We start from the raw sequence: 17,884 nt of genomic DNA on the forward strand, positions 1-17,884 counted from the left end.
AGGTGGATGATGTAGCAGTCAACTATTGTTATACCAATGCTCATAACAAATTATAGCAACACCTCAGTGCCATATAACAATACGTGCTTATTTGGTTCACATGGTTTGGCTGGGTGTTCTGCTCGCCTGGGTGGACTTACCCATGTATCTGGAAGGCAGCTGGGAGTCGGCAGGTCTAGGCTGGGCTCAGCTGGGGCAGCTAGACTACAGTGGCTCTGCTCCACGTGCCCTCATCCTCTTCCTGGGACCAGAAACACCTGGCTCCTCAGGACCAAGGCTCAGAACCACACACTGCCGCTTTGCTGCAGTCTACTGGCCAGAGCCAGTAATATATGCAAACTAGAGTCAAGAGACAGGGGAATATACCCTCTCTCTTTCAAAGAAGACGTGCAAAGTCACATGGCAAATGGCTAGTTACAGGAAGGGGTGAGGAAAGAGTCAATAATGCGATTCTACCCTGTATACCTGGTAGTAATAATGGCGTATACACATAAATACTGATTTAGAGTTTACAAAGTATGCTCACAAATATTTTCTCATTTGATTTCACACCAGACCAAAAGGGCAGAGCAGATATAATTAATCCTTACTTTACTGATAAAAAAGAGGGAAACTTGGAGAACTTAAGTGACTTGTTCAAGATATATAATGTTAAGTGATTGAGGTAGGATTCAATCAGAATGATCAAGTATATTAAATGTACTATTGAGTGAGGCAGCTAGAACTCAAAGCCACACAATAATCTTTTGTGGAAATACAGTAGGCACCTGGTTGGAGTGTTTTCGGAAAAGGGCTAGGTCAATTCAGAGAAACAACAACATTGGGCTTTATCTTCAGGAACAACCAACCACACCCAAGATTTCTGGGAAGTATGATCTGGCTGGTTTCTACACGACATACATAAATGAGAATTGCTGCTTGTTTTTATGTAAACACATTAGTTTATGAAGAGATTGGGCTAAGAGTACGAAGAAGGATGAGAACCCAAATTGGTGGCGGCACTGAGAAGCCAACAGCATCACACACTGATGAACGGCTTATGGGTTTTCTGTCTCCAACTGATTGAAAAAACAAACAAACTGGTTTGGGGTGATGAACTGTAACATGTTGGAAGTAATTGGTTTAGTAAGGAAAAGGGTGTTAATTTAGAAATATCAATACTGCTACCCTCTTGGGGGATTAGAAAGACACAGAACAACATCAGAGCTGCCCAGGACGTGACAGTTCATTGTTTCATTTATCACCACAGATGTCTCACAGCCATGCCACTCCGAACAGGGGGCTTTTGTGTTTCTGCCAGAGAACACTGGACCTTGCTACCAACTCACTGCTGTTTATATACAGAGGAAGAAAGCATGAGTCAAGGTCACCTGATGAAGTAAAAGGTGGGGGTAGAAAACAGGAACCTAATGGAAGCTCCCAGTGACTTTCCAATAACCCTCCCAATAATATTTAGTCAGCTTTGCCTTCGGTGGAAACCTTCCCTGAGGCTTCCCCACCCACTCCCACCCACGGTTATTGCTACACTGTTCTTTTGTTGGTTTATGTCAATTGCAATTAATTATTTATTCATGTGACTACAATGCATGTTGCATCTTACCTAGACAGTAAACCTTAGGAGGGGAGATCAGTAACGTTCTGGTTCATCTTCCATTCCCTTGGACCTAGAACAGTGCTTGCCAAGTAATAATCACTCATTGGTCAAATGAGAGATTGATTCCCCTGAACCAATTTTACCACGTGTACCTCCCTCCAGCACATTTTCTGTGACCCTGAATGGAGGGGTAGAGGAGAAAGCCTAGGGGGAACATGCTCTTGATTAACTGTCCATCCCCCTTCCAACACTTCTTCTTGACAGTAAAACTAAAACCCTTAGCATAATCGGTAAGGCACTAGGTGGTCATGCCCCTTACTATCTCTCTTTCCTGTCTCTTGACTTCTCACCACCAAGCTCCAGAGGCACTGCCCTTCATTCTCTTCTTTTGTATTGAATATATTGCAGCCCTGTCTACCTTGGGGCCCTTGCACGCATCACCCCTTCAGCCATGAACTGTCTGTGCACCCCCATGTCTCCTCTTAAATGACTCATCTCCCAGCTGCAAGTCAATCATCACCTCAGGGAATCCTTTCCTGATTCCCCAGACTAGGTCAGGCATCCACCCATCACAGAATCACAGACCGCTGCTCTCCTTGGTAGCACAAACCCACAGCTGTTATTTTCATTTGTTTGCATGACTATTTAATTACTATGTTCCCCTTGGACTGTACAGTCCATGAGGGAGGAACTGAAATGATTTTTGCTTACCACCTAATATGCAGGGTTTTTGCTCACCATCGAACACACAGTGCTTAGCACTGTGCTTGGCACTTGGTCAGAACTAAATAAATAGTATTAAGTGGGTTAGTCAATAAAAGACACACACACACACAACACACACACATGTGTCTTTCTTCCTTAGGGATGAGAACTTACAGGCAATAGATTTGGTTCTAAGAATAACTTTCTATTGGTGATACCAATACATTTGAATTCAAGTGACCTAGGTTTTAGCCAAGAAACAAGTCCCAACCAACTGTCCATAGTTTCTTTGCTAATACATGGCAAGAATTTTAATTCAGCCCAGCCAGTGGAGCTCAGTGGTTGTGCATCAACCTGTGAACCAGGAGGTCATGGTTCAATTCCCAGTTAGGGCACTTGCCCAAGTTGCCTGCTCGATCCCCAATAGGGGGTGTGCAGGAAGCAGGAGATCAATGGTTCTCTCTCATCATTGATGTTTCTCTCTCCCTGTCTCCCTTCCTCTCTTAAATCAAACCAGGTTTCTTTAAAAAACAAAAAGAATTTTAATTCACCAAAGGGTACCCCTGAGGGATCTTTTGATTAAAAAAAAAAGAAGATACAGCAATATCTTTTCTCCTTAGTGATACCTTTAAGGTATCACTTCTTATATCCAAGCCAATCATTAGTGAGCCTTCTCTTTATAACTCCGACATTTATCACAGTTTATCACTTGTATTTTAAACACTCCCCCACACCTTCCCCCTACATATGGCCACAGATTGTTTGCAAAGACTGCTGATCATGCTTTCAAACAAAACTGTTCCCATATGCCTGTGATTCATTTCCGCCTTCCTGCCTTGCTTCATTTGTTTTAGAATTGGAATTTAATTCTGAAGTGGTTGCTGTGACAGGAAGTGACTGGGGAGAGGAAGAATTAGAAGAGAGGGACCACAGAGCTGGGGGATGAATGAGACGGATGTAGTTTATTAAACCCACAGCTGGGGTCAAAGACTGTTAGATTGGAAACGCCCTTTAAAGGAATACCAAGTTCCCACCGGATCCCTTCCTTCTGTTCTAAAGTAGGGGGACGGGGAAACCCGGGGAGAAGGCCTCCTTTTCTGGAATGCGTGAGAGTCCCATCACAACTGAAGCCAACATTTGGTTCGGTGGCTCACCAGAGTGACATTTGGAAAAGGGGAAGCATCCTGTCTCCAGAGAATATGAATGAAATCAAGGAATGAGTTCAGTGATTGCTTATTACAATTCAGTGCATGACATTTTAATGGAGTAAATGTTTTTACATATAAAACTGACTTGGCATGCTGGGTTCATTTATTCTTCAGCAAGTATTCTTCAGCATCCATTATGTGCCATAGCCTTTTCTAGACACTGGAGACACAACAGTGAAAAAAACCTCAGCTATTCTTGTCCTCAGGGAGGATAGACAATTGAACAGCTAAGCAAGAAAATATATGTCTGAAGTTAATGTGCACCATGGAGGAAGTAGGAAGTGTTGCAGAATTTACCAGGCGACCGGAAAATACACAACAAGTACCCGGGGATTCAGGAAAAACCCTTTATTTAAAGCAGTGCTGCTGGCTCAGGGGATTCGAAGATCCAAAGCCTGAACAACTTATACAATGAGATTACTCCTTATATATATTTCTAAATTCTTTGTTTCCTTACTTCCGGGCTTTTGCAGCCCTACCTACGTTAGTTAGAATGGGGAAGTAAGATTACAGCTAAAGGCCTGGCCTGGGCGACAGAGGACTAGGACATACAAGTGAGTGAGGTTGGAGGGTTGGTATTTTGAGAAGTGGTCAAAGAAGGTCTCATCTGTCAGGTGAAGGAATAAGCCATGTGGCTATGGGAGGGAGGGGAGAGCAATGCAAGCAGATGGAATAGCAAGTGCAAGGTCCTGAGACAGGACATAGCTAGTATGCTTAAGGAACATCAAGGAAGCTACTGTTACTACAGAGGCATGTCGGAGGTAAAGTCAGACAAGTAAAAAGGTGCCAAATGAAGTAGGCTCTGTAGTCTGAGAATGGTGGGTGTTACTCTATATGAGATGGGAACCACCTGAAGGGTTTTTGAAAAACAAGTAATGTGATTTGACTTATATTTTTAAAGGGTCCCTCTGGCTGCAGTGTTGAGACAAGACCTCAGGGAGTGGGGCAAGGCCAGACGCAGACAGACCAGTTAGACAGGAAGCTATTGCTACAATCCAAGCAAGAGACAACGGGGCTCTGAAGCAGGGTTACTGTAGAGGAAATGGTAAACGCTGTATTGGTTTCCAGGGGCTGCTATTAACAAATTACCACAAACTTGGTGCTGAAAGTGTTACCGGTGGGGAGTCCTCTGAGTCCCTACCTGTTGCTGGTAGAAGAGGGCCTCTTGAGGTGCCACAGAAATAGGCCCCCAGGGGAGGAAGAGCAATCATGGAAAGCTTATTGATGAGGCAACATTAAGGGGTTTCCCTTCCAAGGTTCCATCTCCCTCCATCCACCACTGAAAAAGTCCCTTTTGTCTTCAGCAGGGCTAGGATTACAGCCACTGCCCAGAGTTTCTGCTCCATGTTTGCACATTCAGTCCAGCATCTGGCTAATCTGGCTAGCTCAGTTTGTGTTCCCAGCTGTAGTCCACTGAGTGTGGGGGCCTGCATGATGATGTGCCTGTTTAAGGCCACGTGGCTGTGGAGGTGCACAGTGAGTGCAGGTAAGTGAGCACTAGAGAGAGAGAGAGAGAGAGAGAGAGAGAGAGAGAATAGAATTCTTTGTCTCTGGGGATTTTAACTAGGAGCATAACCAATTAAGCCTTCAGGATTTTTCGGGCTTGCAGTGGCCCTGTCTCCCTCCTCGCCCCCAGCCTATGATCTTTGTTCCCCAGGCTAGACTGATAGGCAAGCACCTTCCCTACATCTCTGCGATGTGCCCTCCTTCCCCTTTGTTGGAACCCTTCCCCCAGTAAAACAAAAGGTCTGAGCAGCCAATGTGAACAAGACCCAGGATGATCAATTCTACAGAAGGTACACATTTAAGCAATCTGAGCCTTCCTTGAATTTCAGAAGCAGGTGAAAAATTTCATGTCTCATTATTGCAGACTGTATGGCCCCAAGAACTAACCAATGACTTTATATGGTACCGGCACAAGAGCAGAGAGAAACAACCAAACCTTTCCAGTTGGAGAGGAATCTACTTTTAAAATGTCTATTATTACTTCAAAACGTACCCAATGTACTCTCCTCACACAGAGAATCCCAATAGCCTCCATTGCTCTGGGTCTGTTACTGCCACTGTCCAAAGACATTCCAGAAGGAATTTGCTTTGGAGACTTGACAGGCCCATCAGAAGTTGCCAGAGAAGTAAGAAGGAGGCGACACCCTTGTCATCACAGACCAGTGTGGAGCCATAACTACTGCAAATGTGCAGACAGTGTGGCCTGAGAAGGATTTTCCCCGAGGGGTGAGGGACGAGCTTTTAAAAAGATAGTAAGGTCATAGTTATTTCTATTTAAATGCACTTTCCCCCCAACAGCACATATTACATTTCCAATAGCATCACTTAGTCTGTGCTCCCCAGGCTGTTGCTCCCACGAGTCTACAATCTACAGGGATCCTGCTGAATGGCTGGGAGAGGCGCTTCCAATACTTGCCTGGTTTCTATTAATGACAATGATGGCGGTGACAATACCTGACAAGGTGCCGCCTGCCTTATGGACCTGGTCGTCTCTGCCAATGGTGACAGCAGAGATTCAAAGTAGCATCAATACAACAAAGGGATTCCACGGACTTGATTCTCCTTCTAAGGTGTCGCAAGCCTGAAAGCATAAATCAAACCATCCTTGGGCAGGCTTAGACCATCTAGACCATCTGCTCTAAAAAGAAACAGAAGAAATGAAAGGACTTTACAAATATTTTAGTTAAAGGAAATGCAATTATTTAGGTGGTAGTAGCAGGCAAAAAATAGCCTTGACAAAGCTTCAGGAATTTTCTGCTTAAAAGTTTCAGAACAAGTTTATACTCTTCCTTGGCTATATCATGATTCTAATTATTCAAACTGAAAAGCATTGTGTAATAAAGGATAAGAATTCAGAGCCATTTTGACAATGGTCTATATGAAAACCTACAAAGTCACTGGAGTTTCCAAAATAAGTGATGCCACTGTTCCTTTTAGACTAACTGTTTGATTCTGTTTTCTTAGCTCCTTAGAATATGGAGCGAACAAGGCCAAGGTTTGGGGTTTGCTTCCCAAGTAAGGAAGTTACCCTCAGAAGGAGAAAGGAGAATCATCTTCATTGATAGCAACATACCCCATCCCCCAAAAGCAAGTCAATGTGCCTGTCTTTGGGATCAGGAGATGAGCGCCATGGTCTCTCCTTGTGCAAACAGCACCAACATACAACTCTAGATGGTCGCCAGGGGCAAAGGCCACGGGGAGGTCAAGCACCACACCGACAGGGACAGCCACTGGTGGGGCCACGTGGGGCTGCTGGTGACCTTGCTAAGATCACTTCATTGAGCTTTCTACACGTCTTCCTCCCATGCAGTCACACACTTTTGATTGGAACAGGAAGGGGCAGGAGGCAGCACTGGAGGAAGGAGAGGAACGTCCATTCTTCTGATGGCTTTTGACCATTTTTCATTTTTTTCTGACCCTTTTGGGTAAACTGGGAACCCATTGGATCCCCCTCTCTCTTCTCATGCTCTCACTCCTCTGTCCACCTGCAGAGCCTGAGGAGAGGGTGATTGTAAAGCCAGGGTGGGATCTCTAACCATTGTAGGTCCCTTAATCCAACCTCAGAGGGGACACACAAGGGCTCAATGAAGGGAGCTACAGAAGGAGGGAGGGAGGGAAGGATGGTAAATGCATGAAAGGAAGTGACTTTTCTTGAAGGAAAATGCATTGCTCTGTTGACAGCCAGTTGAACTGGTTCAATTTGCAAAAGTTGAATTTGATGAGGTGGGGAATGGGGTGTTGGTACTGGTGACTGCTGCACCTCAAGATATTTTCAAGAGCAAGGCCAGAGCTTCAAATTGCCAGTCACAAAAGCTGGGGGCTGGGGTAGGGGAGGAACAACCAGAAATGGTCAGAGAGGGCCCAGTCCTTTGCCGAAAAAGGCACTGACCGGCCTTTACTTAAACAGCCAATGCAGTGACAGGAGTCCAACTGTTCACTGCACTGGGCCGAACGCCTGAAGCCAGCTCTGGCTCTGAGTCAGCAGCCTCCTGGAGGAGCCGGTCCACCGGATAAATGAAGGGGACCAGGGAGCCCATCACACAAGCTCTCAAATGCAGAGACCCAGGGGATGGCTAACAGGCCCTCACCTCATTATTCTTCCATCTCAGGCCCGGTGAGTTTGGTCAGCCTCCGAGGTCCTGGAAGCATTAGGATAGCAGCTGCCGCCAGCAGACTGACACGAGATAAGATCTTATAAAGCAGAATGTCAGTTAACATTATACAAGACTCACAGCTTAACAAAGGAAGGCTTCACTCCAGGCCCAGGGAATGTTCCTGTGAGAGTGCCAGGCCCTGTCACGGGCCTGCGGTGGCACGTCTGTCTAATCTATGCCAAATCTGGATCAACACTGGGAGGACTCGTGTGCAGGGCTGCTGTGGGAAAGTTCCTCCGAACGAGGCCAGGGATGCTGCAGCGGTGGGGAGGGTGGCTCTTCTCAATCAAGCCCCTCAGGGCAACATTAAAGGACAATCAGACTTAACACAAGCTTTCAACTTTCTCATTTCAAGTCCTGACACGTAGATACCAAAAATACTGAAGGGAAAATAGTAAGAACCTCTTTACTACTTCCAGGAAAATATGGCAAGAATGTTCCAGAAAAGCCAAATCGTCAGCAATGGAGACATGAAAGAGTAATTAACTACCTTCAGTTTTATGTGCAAATATTTTTATATTCACAGAACAGGGTGAATTGAACTAGGGTACTCAAATTTGTGACCTAGTAATGATGAGCTAGTCATGCCATCAGGACATAGCTGATGATTCTGAACATCCATCTCCCCAAATGCGTGCTTCCTAAGACATTATTGGTCCTGGTCAGATAGCTCAGTTGGTTAGAGTGTGTCCCGATACACCAAAGTTTTGGGTTTGATCCCGGTCAGGGCACACATAAGAAGCAACTGATAAAAGCATAGATAAGTGGAACAACAAATCAATGCTTGATGTTTCTCTCTCTCTCTCAAAAAATCAATTAAAAAAAAAAGGACTGCTCAAGAAATTATCACAAATTGGGCGGCTTAAAGCAATGGAAATGTATCCTCTCACAGTCCCAGGCCAGAAGTCCTAGGTCAAGGAATTGGCTGGGCCGTGTTCCCTCCGAAGGCTCTGAGGGAGGATGCTTCCTCCCTTCCAGCTTCTGGCGGCTCCACGTTCTCTGCCTTCGTCATCACATGGCCGTTTCTGCGTCTGCATATTCTCCTCTTCCATCTCTCATTAGGTCACTTGCCATTGGATTTATGACCCACCTGGATAATCCAGGATAATCTCATCTCAAGGCCCTTAATTATATATGCAATGACTTTTTTTCCAAATAAGGTCACATTCACAGGTTCTGGGGTTAGAATGTGGACATATCTTTTTGGGGGTGTACCATTCAAGCCACTATACTAACTGTACTGGGCATCTAGGTCTTTAAAAAACGTCCAAGTGCTTAAAAACAGACAGCCAATATTCACTTCCTTTTAAAAGAAAGGAAACACTTCTCCTTTTGCTTTATGTGCCATTTGGAAGACAGCTGACATTATGCCTCAAAATGAAGGTTAAGGATCTGGTGCCAGAGTGCCCCATGCCATCTGTATACACGTAGGCAACTTCAAAAGTATATTTTCCTAGTTATACCATTTACACTTGGTTACCTGCACACAGCTGAAAAAGTCTAGTTTTCACATCAGCTGCTTAGGCACAGTGACTACATTTTCAGAAGCAAAAATCCACAAACGCTCTTGTGCTGATTCCAGAATAGAATGTTGTTAGGGGTAAACAATCAATTTTTTTTTAAAGTCTCCTACTAGTGGTGGGAATCTTGGGCAAGTTATTTATAATCATCGTGTGTTTCAGTTTTCCCATCTGTAAAATGGTATAATCTCCTTCACAGGTTACAGGGATTAAATAGGTTAGTACTTATAAAGCAGTTAGAACAATGCCTGGCACAACTTCTAACAGGGCTGCTGAGGATGTACTGAAGGTTCCCGCAGGAACGACCAGATGAGAACAGGCATAATTTAGAGAGAGGCAGGGAAACTTGCTAGTACATTTTAAAGTTTTCCCACATTAAGGGTAAAAATGAAAAGTTTTCCAGCTCTCAGGAAAACAAGATTCAATTAAGCACACAACAGCCTTTTTTCAAAACAGTATGACAAACTGGGGATTTAAGTGCAAAATAAATATATGGGGACATTTCTGAAGTGTTTACCAGTTGGAAGGGAGACTCTGAGGTAGGGTCTGTGGTCAAGCAAGTGGGCATTTTTGGCATCCTGCTATCTCAATGCATATACCAACTTAAATCCCTAAGTACTACCATAAATACACCTGTTTAACTTTGACTCAGTGTTTCTCAAATATATTTGATCAGAGAACGCTTTTTATTATGTCATCTATTTGGTAAGTTATGGACAGGCTGCAGTTACCTTCCTAAGTCCTTGGGGTGTCCTCCAAGATTTAGTCTCGGTGCATGGGACACAGAATGGCTTTTTTATGGTTCAATATTTTCCTAACTTGATACACCCACTTAATTCTTACAGCAATTCCTAATTTAAAGAGTGTTATTCAGCGAATGTGTAAGTCTTGATTTGGAAATCTGGTACTCATAGTCAAAATGAAAATGTAAATGCCTTAAGCAGAAATACATTTTACTTATCTCTTTATTTTCCTTTTATTTAATACAAAAATAAGCATTTTAAAAACACTTTAAGATATTGATAAACTGAGCAACAGAAAAAGCCCATCTGACAAACTCAGGGGATTCTGAGGGGTCCAGACAGTACAGCAAGGCAAGCCTGCGGCTGTAGGCATGGGCTCCTGCTTTGTAAACTCACTCTGCGTCAAAACAATATGAAGACAAAGATACACTGTGAAGAGCAAAATAAAGCACCAAGCACCTTTTATAATGTTGTAATAAAATATTCATTATTTCCTCTGAAAATCTGGGAAAAGGAAAAGGCAAAAATGATATAAACACTTAAAAAGAGTTAAGTGTTTATAAAGTCAGTTTTCTCTGAGTTGTGGAAAAACTGATTAAAAATCCTTTGAGACAATGAGGAAGTTCGTGGTTCTCTGCCAATGTCATTGTCTGCCACCGACGGGCCTCAGTGGTCCATCTAGATTTCACAGTGCAAACTGAGGCATGAGGTCTTACAATGACAAAAATACACCTTTCTTTTCTTTTATACTGTAACTAGAGGCCCGTGTAGGGTCCCCTACACGCTTTCGCTTTTCGCAGTGGAGCTGGGTGCCTGTCCTCTGGTGCCGGAGCAGACAGGCACCCAGCTCCCCCACTTTTGATGGTCCGCGGCCCCTGAGGGGGGCTACCCTGCTGTTGAGAGGCGCAGCTGGGTGTCCGCGGCAGGCCCCCTCAGCGGCCGCGGATCTGGCTGTTGAGAGGCACAGGGGGGCGGGAGTCCCGCCCCCTGCGCCTCTCAACAGCAGGGTAGCCCCCCTCAGTGGCAGCGGATCTGTGCCTCTCAATGGCCAGTAGGCCACCCCGAGTCCCGCTCCCCAACCTCCCGCCGCCCAATCGTGGGCGTAGCGGAGTGATGGTAATTTACATGTTACTCTATTATTAGATAGGATGCTTTTGCTGGTATACCATGAAATACTATCATAAATAAATTATAATTATACTTCATCATAAACAGAAATTAATCAAGTGCATACTGCCAAACTGATTTTTGAATCTTCTAAATTGTATTCGTTCACTAACCGGCCAATCTGAAAACTTTATTTGCAGAGGGCTTCCTCGCCATTAATGTGAGTTAGAAATGCTATAACTTAATTCAAAAGCAATTATTTTTTAAAAGTGGGACTCAGACCAGTGAAACTTAGTACTAGCCAAAATCTACTGACATACCATGTAAAGGCCAACTCTACAGTGACATGCAAAGGTCCCTTGATGAAAAAGCCAAATAAAAATTACTCTGAAAATATTTGGTCCATAAGAATTAGTTTACAAATAGAAACTTAAATTTAATTAGAGGACTTTAGGCCTTTGGGCTAGAATCTCACAAACAGAAAGAAAAGCATTTTTAACTCTGATTCGTATGATATTATCAGAAAGTTTAACCATGGATTTAAAGAATTCTGTCGAAATAATGCATGGTAAAAGCTATGGGGTTAACAAATACTGAATCTATAATTAAAAACAACTCCTTCTGTTTTTGCCCCCATGGATAAGACACGAAAACCAAGCATTTTCTACTTTTCTATCTCCAGGAATTCCATGAGAATCCAGAAATTAAAAAAAAAAAAAAAGAAAAGAAAGAAAGAAAGAAAGAAAGAAAGAAAGAAAGAAAGAAAGAAAGAAAGAAAGAAAAAGAAAAAAGTGAAGGTCAAACCTGCATCTAGATGGCTGACTTTGAAAACCCCAGAAACAGCACTAAGATGCTTAAGATAATATTGTTGCATTCTGAAGAAAAATTACAAACACCTGCAAACATTGTTTTCTAGGGAAGCTTTAATAAATTTAAATAACACATCCTGATAGTTTTCCTGGTGTTACCGTTTAGTAGTTTGAATTATTTGCAAAACCAGTTCTGACACTTGATAAATATTGATGGTGCCACCTGGAGATTTCGATCAGGTTCAGCCCTTGCACTGATTCGGGAAGTGATGGGGAGGCCCCCCAGGAGTGCTTCTCCTCTGCTGATACGGGGAGCCGTAAGGTTGGGGACCAGATGGTTACAGGTGCTCTGAACTGTCAGAAAGAAGAGCTGCCAGCTCAAGGGAAAACAGGAACCTGGAGAATGCTTTACTGAGCTTTCCACAGACATAATCACTATTTAAATTTAACACATGCAGAAACTAAAGATAACGGAAGCTCCTTTATTCCAGACAACCTGTAAGTTCAGAATTCCACGTGTAATTTTCTTTATAGGAGCAGAATGTACCACATATCAAAACCCATCTTCCTTCCGAATCCTTGATAAGCTTTTAGTTTCAAAGGAGAATGAGAAACAGGACCCAGATGCGGAAGGATGCTTCAGTGACATCATATGAGATGGCTTTTAGGTTGGCCACACAGTCTGAGTTTCTTTGTGGTGAGCAGCTGGGCCAGGCCATTGAGAAACACCAGAACGATGGTCATGCACATGACAATCACGTAGTGGCTGATGCTGCAGAAGAGACAAAGGTGTCACAGGCAGAGAGAACACACACGAGGAAAAGCATAAGATTCTTCTAAGTAATGTTGTATACACAGAATTACAAAGGATGCCAATGACTTTGAAACAGATATCAAATTGTTAAGAAACAAATCTGAAATAGAAATAGTGATGAACATAAGTAATATTTTGAGATGTCTCCAACAACTGGAGCATGTTATAAAAATGTCTGACTGGTATTAGCATTTTCTAAAATCTAGCTTTTAGAAAAATAAAGATAATGTTCCCTAATTCTTGGACCCTCTGAATAATATCCACAAACTCCCCAACAGGTTAGGTATCAGGTATCAGGTTGGGTATCCTGACACTCCAGTCTATGCTCTGACATAAGTTACAGGTACTCTGACAAAACTACCAGCCACAAAGAAAGAAAAATGTTACCCAAACTCAAAGTCAGTGAAGTGAAAGTTTTAGTCAAGGAATCTAAACAAAGGAGAAAACAAAAACCCACATCTCTTTATTAATCTCAGCATCAAAGCTAGTGTCTCCCTGACTTTCAGAAAAAGAATAATGAATACTCTTAAAATTACTCAGTCCCATTTCTTGTCTATCAGCAACAGTCAATTCTCAGTTTGTCTTTTAAACACAGAAATTGTACTGCCTACACAGAACATGGTTTGATGATAAATTTAGAAGTATGGGAAGAAATTTAGGATATAGATCTGACAAACATACAATACAGCAGAGGCCCTGCGTACTGATACATGTGCAGATTGGCACGGTATTTATTTACAGAGTCTACCAGACTTGCATTTAACTATCTATCTTTATTACAGATTCACGTTTCACATCTTCAACAGGAGGGAGATGTTTGGGCAGGCCTGTAAGAGGCTGGCTTGATGGAGGAAGGACATGCTTTCTCCCCTATCCTGGCCTCTACCGCCAGCAAACAGGTCCTCCGGGTGCTGGTGACAGGAGCCCCTTCCAGGAATGGCTCCCAGGTTTAGCCTCAGAGAACTTGTCTTGGTCCAGTTGAGTAAAACAGGACAATTGCTTTCAGGGACAAGGAGATTAAGGGGAAAAGGGAAAGGAGGCTGACAGGTCTCCCTCCCACCTTTTTGATAACTCCACTTCACTAGGTGGACAGCTCCCAAATATCAATCGCTGGCCTTGGCCAAACCAGGCACAGCTTCGCATGCTGTCAGGTGGTCGCCCACAGGCTAGGCCCCCCCAAGGCCAGGGAAGAAGGGCTCCCTACTCTGAGCAGATTTTATTTTTATTTTTTGGTGATGTTACAGCTTTTAAGCAAGAGCCTCCGATTGGAAAGTTTGACAGTTTGGTGAGATTGCCTTTGGAAGGACACTGGTTAAGACATTCTCATTTGGAATGTTTCTCTAGGTTCATCTTATAAAGTAAACTTGCAGTAGAAAGGAAAGATTGACTAACTAAAAAACAGAAATTAGAACTAGTTCTGTTAGAAATTGGGGTCTGGTCTAGGGTAGGTTCCTGACCTAAAAATTAAACAATAAAATCAGATCCTTAATTGCTAAACAAATATTAACATTTAGTAGAATTTCTGAAACTTTTGTTTTCACTGTAAAAAACACACGTGATAGGATATTGGATTTTTGACCTTTGCCCTAGACTGCCATGGGGACGGGGTGATGGTCTTTCTTTCTTCCCCCAATGCATCTCTGAGGTCCAATACAAGGTCTTGTGGGCCTTTGATTACTATTTATTAAATAAGCTATTAAAGCAAGTAATTTGTGCCCTAGCCAGTTTGGCTCAATGGATAGAGCGTTGGCCTGTGGAATGAAAGGTCCCAGGTTTGATTCCAGTCAAGGGCACATGCCCGGGTTGCAGGCTTGATCCCCAGTAGCGGGTGTGCAGGAGGCAGCCAAACAATGATTCTCTACCATCACTGATGTTTCTATCTCTCTCCCCCTCTCCCTTCCTCTCTGAAATCAATAAAAAGTGTATTTTAAAAAAGCAAGTAATTTGTAATAAAAAAAACTTCTTTTGTTTTATATTACTCAAGCAGGTTAAATATGGACTGAAATCAGACTCCCCTAAAATAGAAATCATAAACATGGGAACAAAAGGGGATATATGCTAACTTGACTAGCTCAGGGAAAGCCTGCATGGCAGCCTTGCAAACTCAGAGACCTAAAGTAACCACAAAGGATGGCCTAAAATTAAAAATTTTTTAAAACTAAAAAGCCATGTATGTCCTAGGATGGTATCTTCCCTGACGAAGGTCTTAATTGAGCCCGTCTATTGTCTTTTTGCATCTATGATAACATATTGTTGGAATGTCAAAGTAATTTTCTTTGTTTCGGACCCCTCAAAGCACAGGCACCTCTCTGTGGAGCCCACAAATCCCCTCACTGTTACTGAGCTAATTGTTGACTATTAACTATCCTGCGCTCACCTAAGTAAAAGAAGGATGTGTCTATCATTTTACTTTTTATCCAACCCCAGTGGTTTCCCCTACTTTGCTTTCTCCCTAATCTATCGCCAAGGGATTTCATATAGCCCACTTACATCTCCTCTTTTGATTATAATGCATAAAACAAGGTGCAAAACTGCCATTTTCCGGAGCATTATCTCAATCCGTTGAGATTCTGCTTCCTGGCATTTGTCAACAGTTTAGCTCAAATAAACTCACAAATTTTTTTTCACAGGTTTGAATGTTTCTTACATTAGCAGAATCCAAACCCATTCCTTGACCATAAACCAAGTTCCACTTTCTCATCAGATCACTCATCTCCTTACAATGGCCTGAAATGACTAACTCCTGCCTCATTTAAGCTAATGTTATTGGCAGGGAACAGTTGTAAAACTCATTATCTTCATGCAATCGAGCCATAAGGCATTCAGCTCCTGATATTTCCCATCAATCAAGTCTGTGTCATCTCAGCACAGCGAGTTAAAGGAGTACCAAATTTCAACTTGAAATGAGTTCGGCTGTTCCCACTCTCCCCCCATGACTATTTTGACATCATTTAAATCAGTGATTTTCAAGGCGTACATGTGTGATGGTAGAGAGAGGGAGTTGGAGGGGCATATGGAATCACCAGGCAGGCCTTTTCAACCTGTACAGAAGTGATAAAAGGTTGGCTGTATTCTCCCCAGTCAGTGTACTGGGCAGGTCATATCTGCCAGATGTACTGGGTAAGTAAAAGATTGAGAATTATTGATTTTAATAAAGCTTGGTATTCATTGTAAGAGTAGAGATATTTTATGGTACTTAGTAATTACATTTAGGATGCTTTTAACATATTATTGAGTACAGTCAGAAATTTTCATTATATCTAAAGAGGAAAGATATTTTAGCTGTCATTTGTATGTTAATAAGGTATAACAATAGTGAGTGTAGAAAACAAAGTCCAAATCGACACCACTATCAACTGAAACTATAATTCACTCCCTATCAAATACACTTAGAACATAAATTTAAATATGTTTTATGAAAATAACCTCAAAGGCATTTTTTCCTCTCTCAGTGGACCATATAAAAGGTTATTCTCTGTAAAGTTTATGACCTGCTATGAATGAAGAGACAGTGTAAAAGATCAGAAGAAAAAAATTATAGCTGTCACAGCCCAGCACAATTTTACGGCCGGGCAGGACATTTTTCACACGGCCGTCAACAGCAGCCCTGGTACCATGGCTTCTCCCCAGACTCTGAACTCACAGCCCGATTCTGTTGATCATATTGACTGCAGTCACCCTTTCAAGAGCCTCAATTTCATTCTGGTAAAATCTGCTCTGAAGATGCATTTGAAACCTATTGGACTACCCCTATAAACAGATATACTGTCTCATGCCCCTGTACTCTGGCCTTTATTTTTAAAGAAACTATTTATGAACCCAAAACTAATAGCTGAGGAATCTTTCAAACCTATTTGAAAACCAGCTGTGGTCACCACGCTGACACTGTAAACATTCCAGATACAAGTGAGACTACGTTAATGGGGGTGGCTAGCTCCTATTCCTCTCCAAAATGCTGGGACACACTCTCACCATTTCTATATTTATAAAGCAATACATTAGTAAGGATAGTAGGGCAACATTCCACTGCTATGAATAACAGGCATGAAATGGCTGATGTTATGAATAGTATCACTGATACAAAGGAGCTGGGAAATAAAATTTGTCGCAAAGGGAGGCCAATGTAGGAACGCAGTTCAGATTACCTGGTTCCCACTAAGGGAACTCCAATAAGTTTAATAATATCTGCAACATGACAAGAAGCATCTCAGCTTTTCAAACAGACATTCACATAGGAATAATTAGAAAACCAGAACTTTTTAAAAGCAACACTTTCACAAATAAAGAGCAGGAAAAGTAGAATAATGAAGTTTTTTAAAAAAATGTTTTTATTGATTTCAGAGAGGCAGGGAGAGGGAGAGATAGAAACATCAATGATGAGAGAGAACACTGATCGGCTGCCTCCTGCACGCCCCACACTGGGATTGAGCCCATAACCAGGGCATGTGCTCTGACTGGGAATCAAACCATGACCTTATGGTTCATAGGTCGATGCTCAACCACTGAACCACACTGGCTGGGCAGAATAATGAAATGTTGATATGTGAACCCTATTATATAATGCTGTAATTCTTGAGTCTTAAAACATACTTCCCCCCATTAGCGAAGCTGTTCCCTAGCACTCAGATGCTTATGAAGATGCATGAATCACTCTTAACCATAGACCTGTACCTCATGGCTCATTGCAGCAGTATATGCCATGTCTGCTGTATGGGAAACAAAGGGAAAGTTCTAGAATTCTAACTTACCAACAAGAGCAGCAGCAGCAGCAAAAACCTCACCTTGCAGCATCAACTGGGACAATCCCCTTTGGAAAGTCCATTTCACTAACACAGATTTCATTTCGTTTCCCCATCCCTACCCCTTTCACTCTCTACCCTGCCTTCTGTAATCACCTTCCTTTATTAAGTGGGCATCTGTGGGACAGAACAGTAAGAAATAGGGAAGACAAAAGCAGAGCAGGGCAGGGAGAAATTTCAGCGGGAATGCCAGAAAAGTACATGGGGAATTTGTGCTGGCTGGTTCAATGCCTCAGCCTGGTGAGCAGAACTGAGCTCTGGAATCCTCTATTAAATCTGCCTTCGAGAAGTCTCCCAGGGCAAGCATCCCATATAACTTATGGGCATTAGACCTGTGAGGATGAAGCATTGAGACTGAGATAAACTGAGGCTTCACATAACTCATTAACCAGCTGTGCCTTTATCAACTTCCCATCCACTTTGGA

The 17,884-nt window shown here is 42.7% G+C and overlaps 1 protein-coding gene across 3 annotated transcripts in view; it reads right to left on the minus strand.

Moving 5' to 3' along the window:
* Positions 1 to 12,308: 12,308 nt before the first annotated feature.
* PIGN (phosphatidylinositol glycan anchor biosynthesis class N) overlaps positions 12,309 to 17,884 on the minus strand; it is an 81,935-nt gene continuing 76,359 nt past the window's right edge. For all 3 annotated transcript variants that reach the window (XM_079785037.1, XM_079785036.1, XM_079785038.1), the window contains one exon: positions 12,309 to 12,618. In XM_079785037.1, the coding sequence (XP_079641163.1) occupies positions 12,495 to 12,618 (124 nt within the window). In that variant the 3' untranslated portion in view covers positions 12,309 to 12,494. The remainder of the gene's footprint in view (positions 12,619 to 17,884) is intronic.

Source organism: Cnephaeus nilssonii (assembly GCF_951640355.1).
Source record: "Cnephaeus nilssonii genome assembly, chromosome: 11".
NCBI lineage: Eukaryota > Metazoa > Chordata > Mammalia > Chiroptera > Vespertilionidae > Cnephaeus > Cnephaeus nilssonii.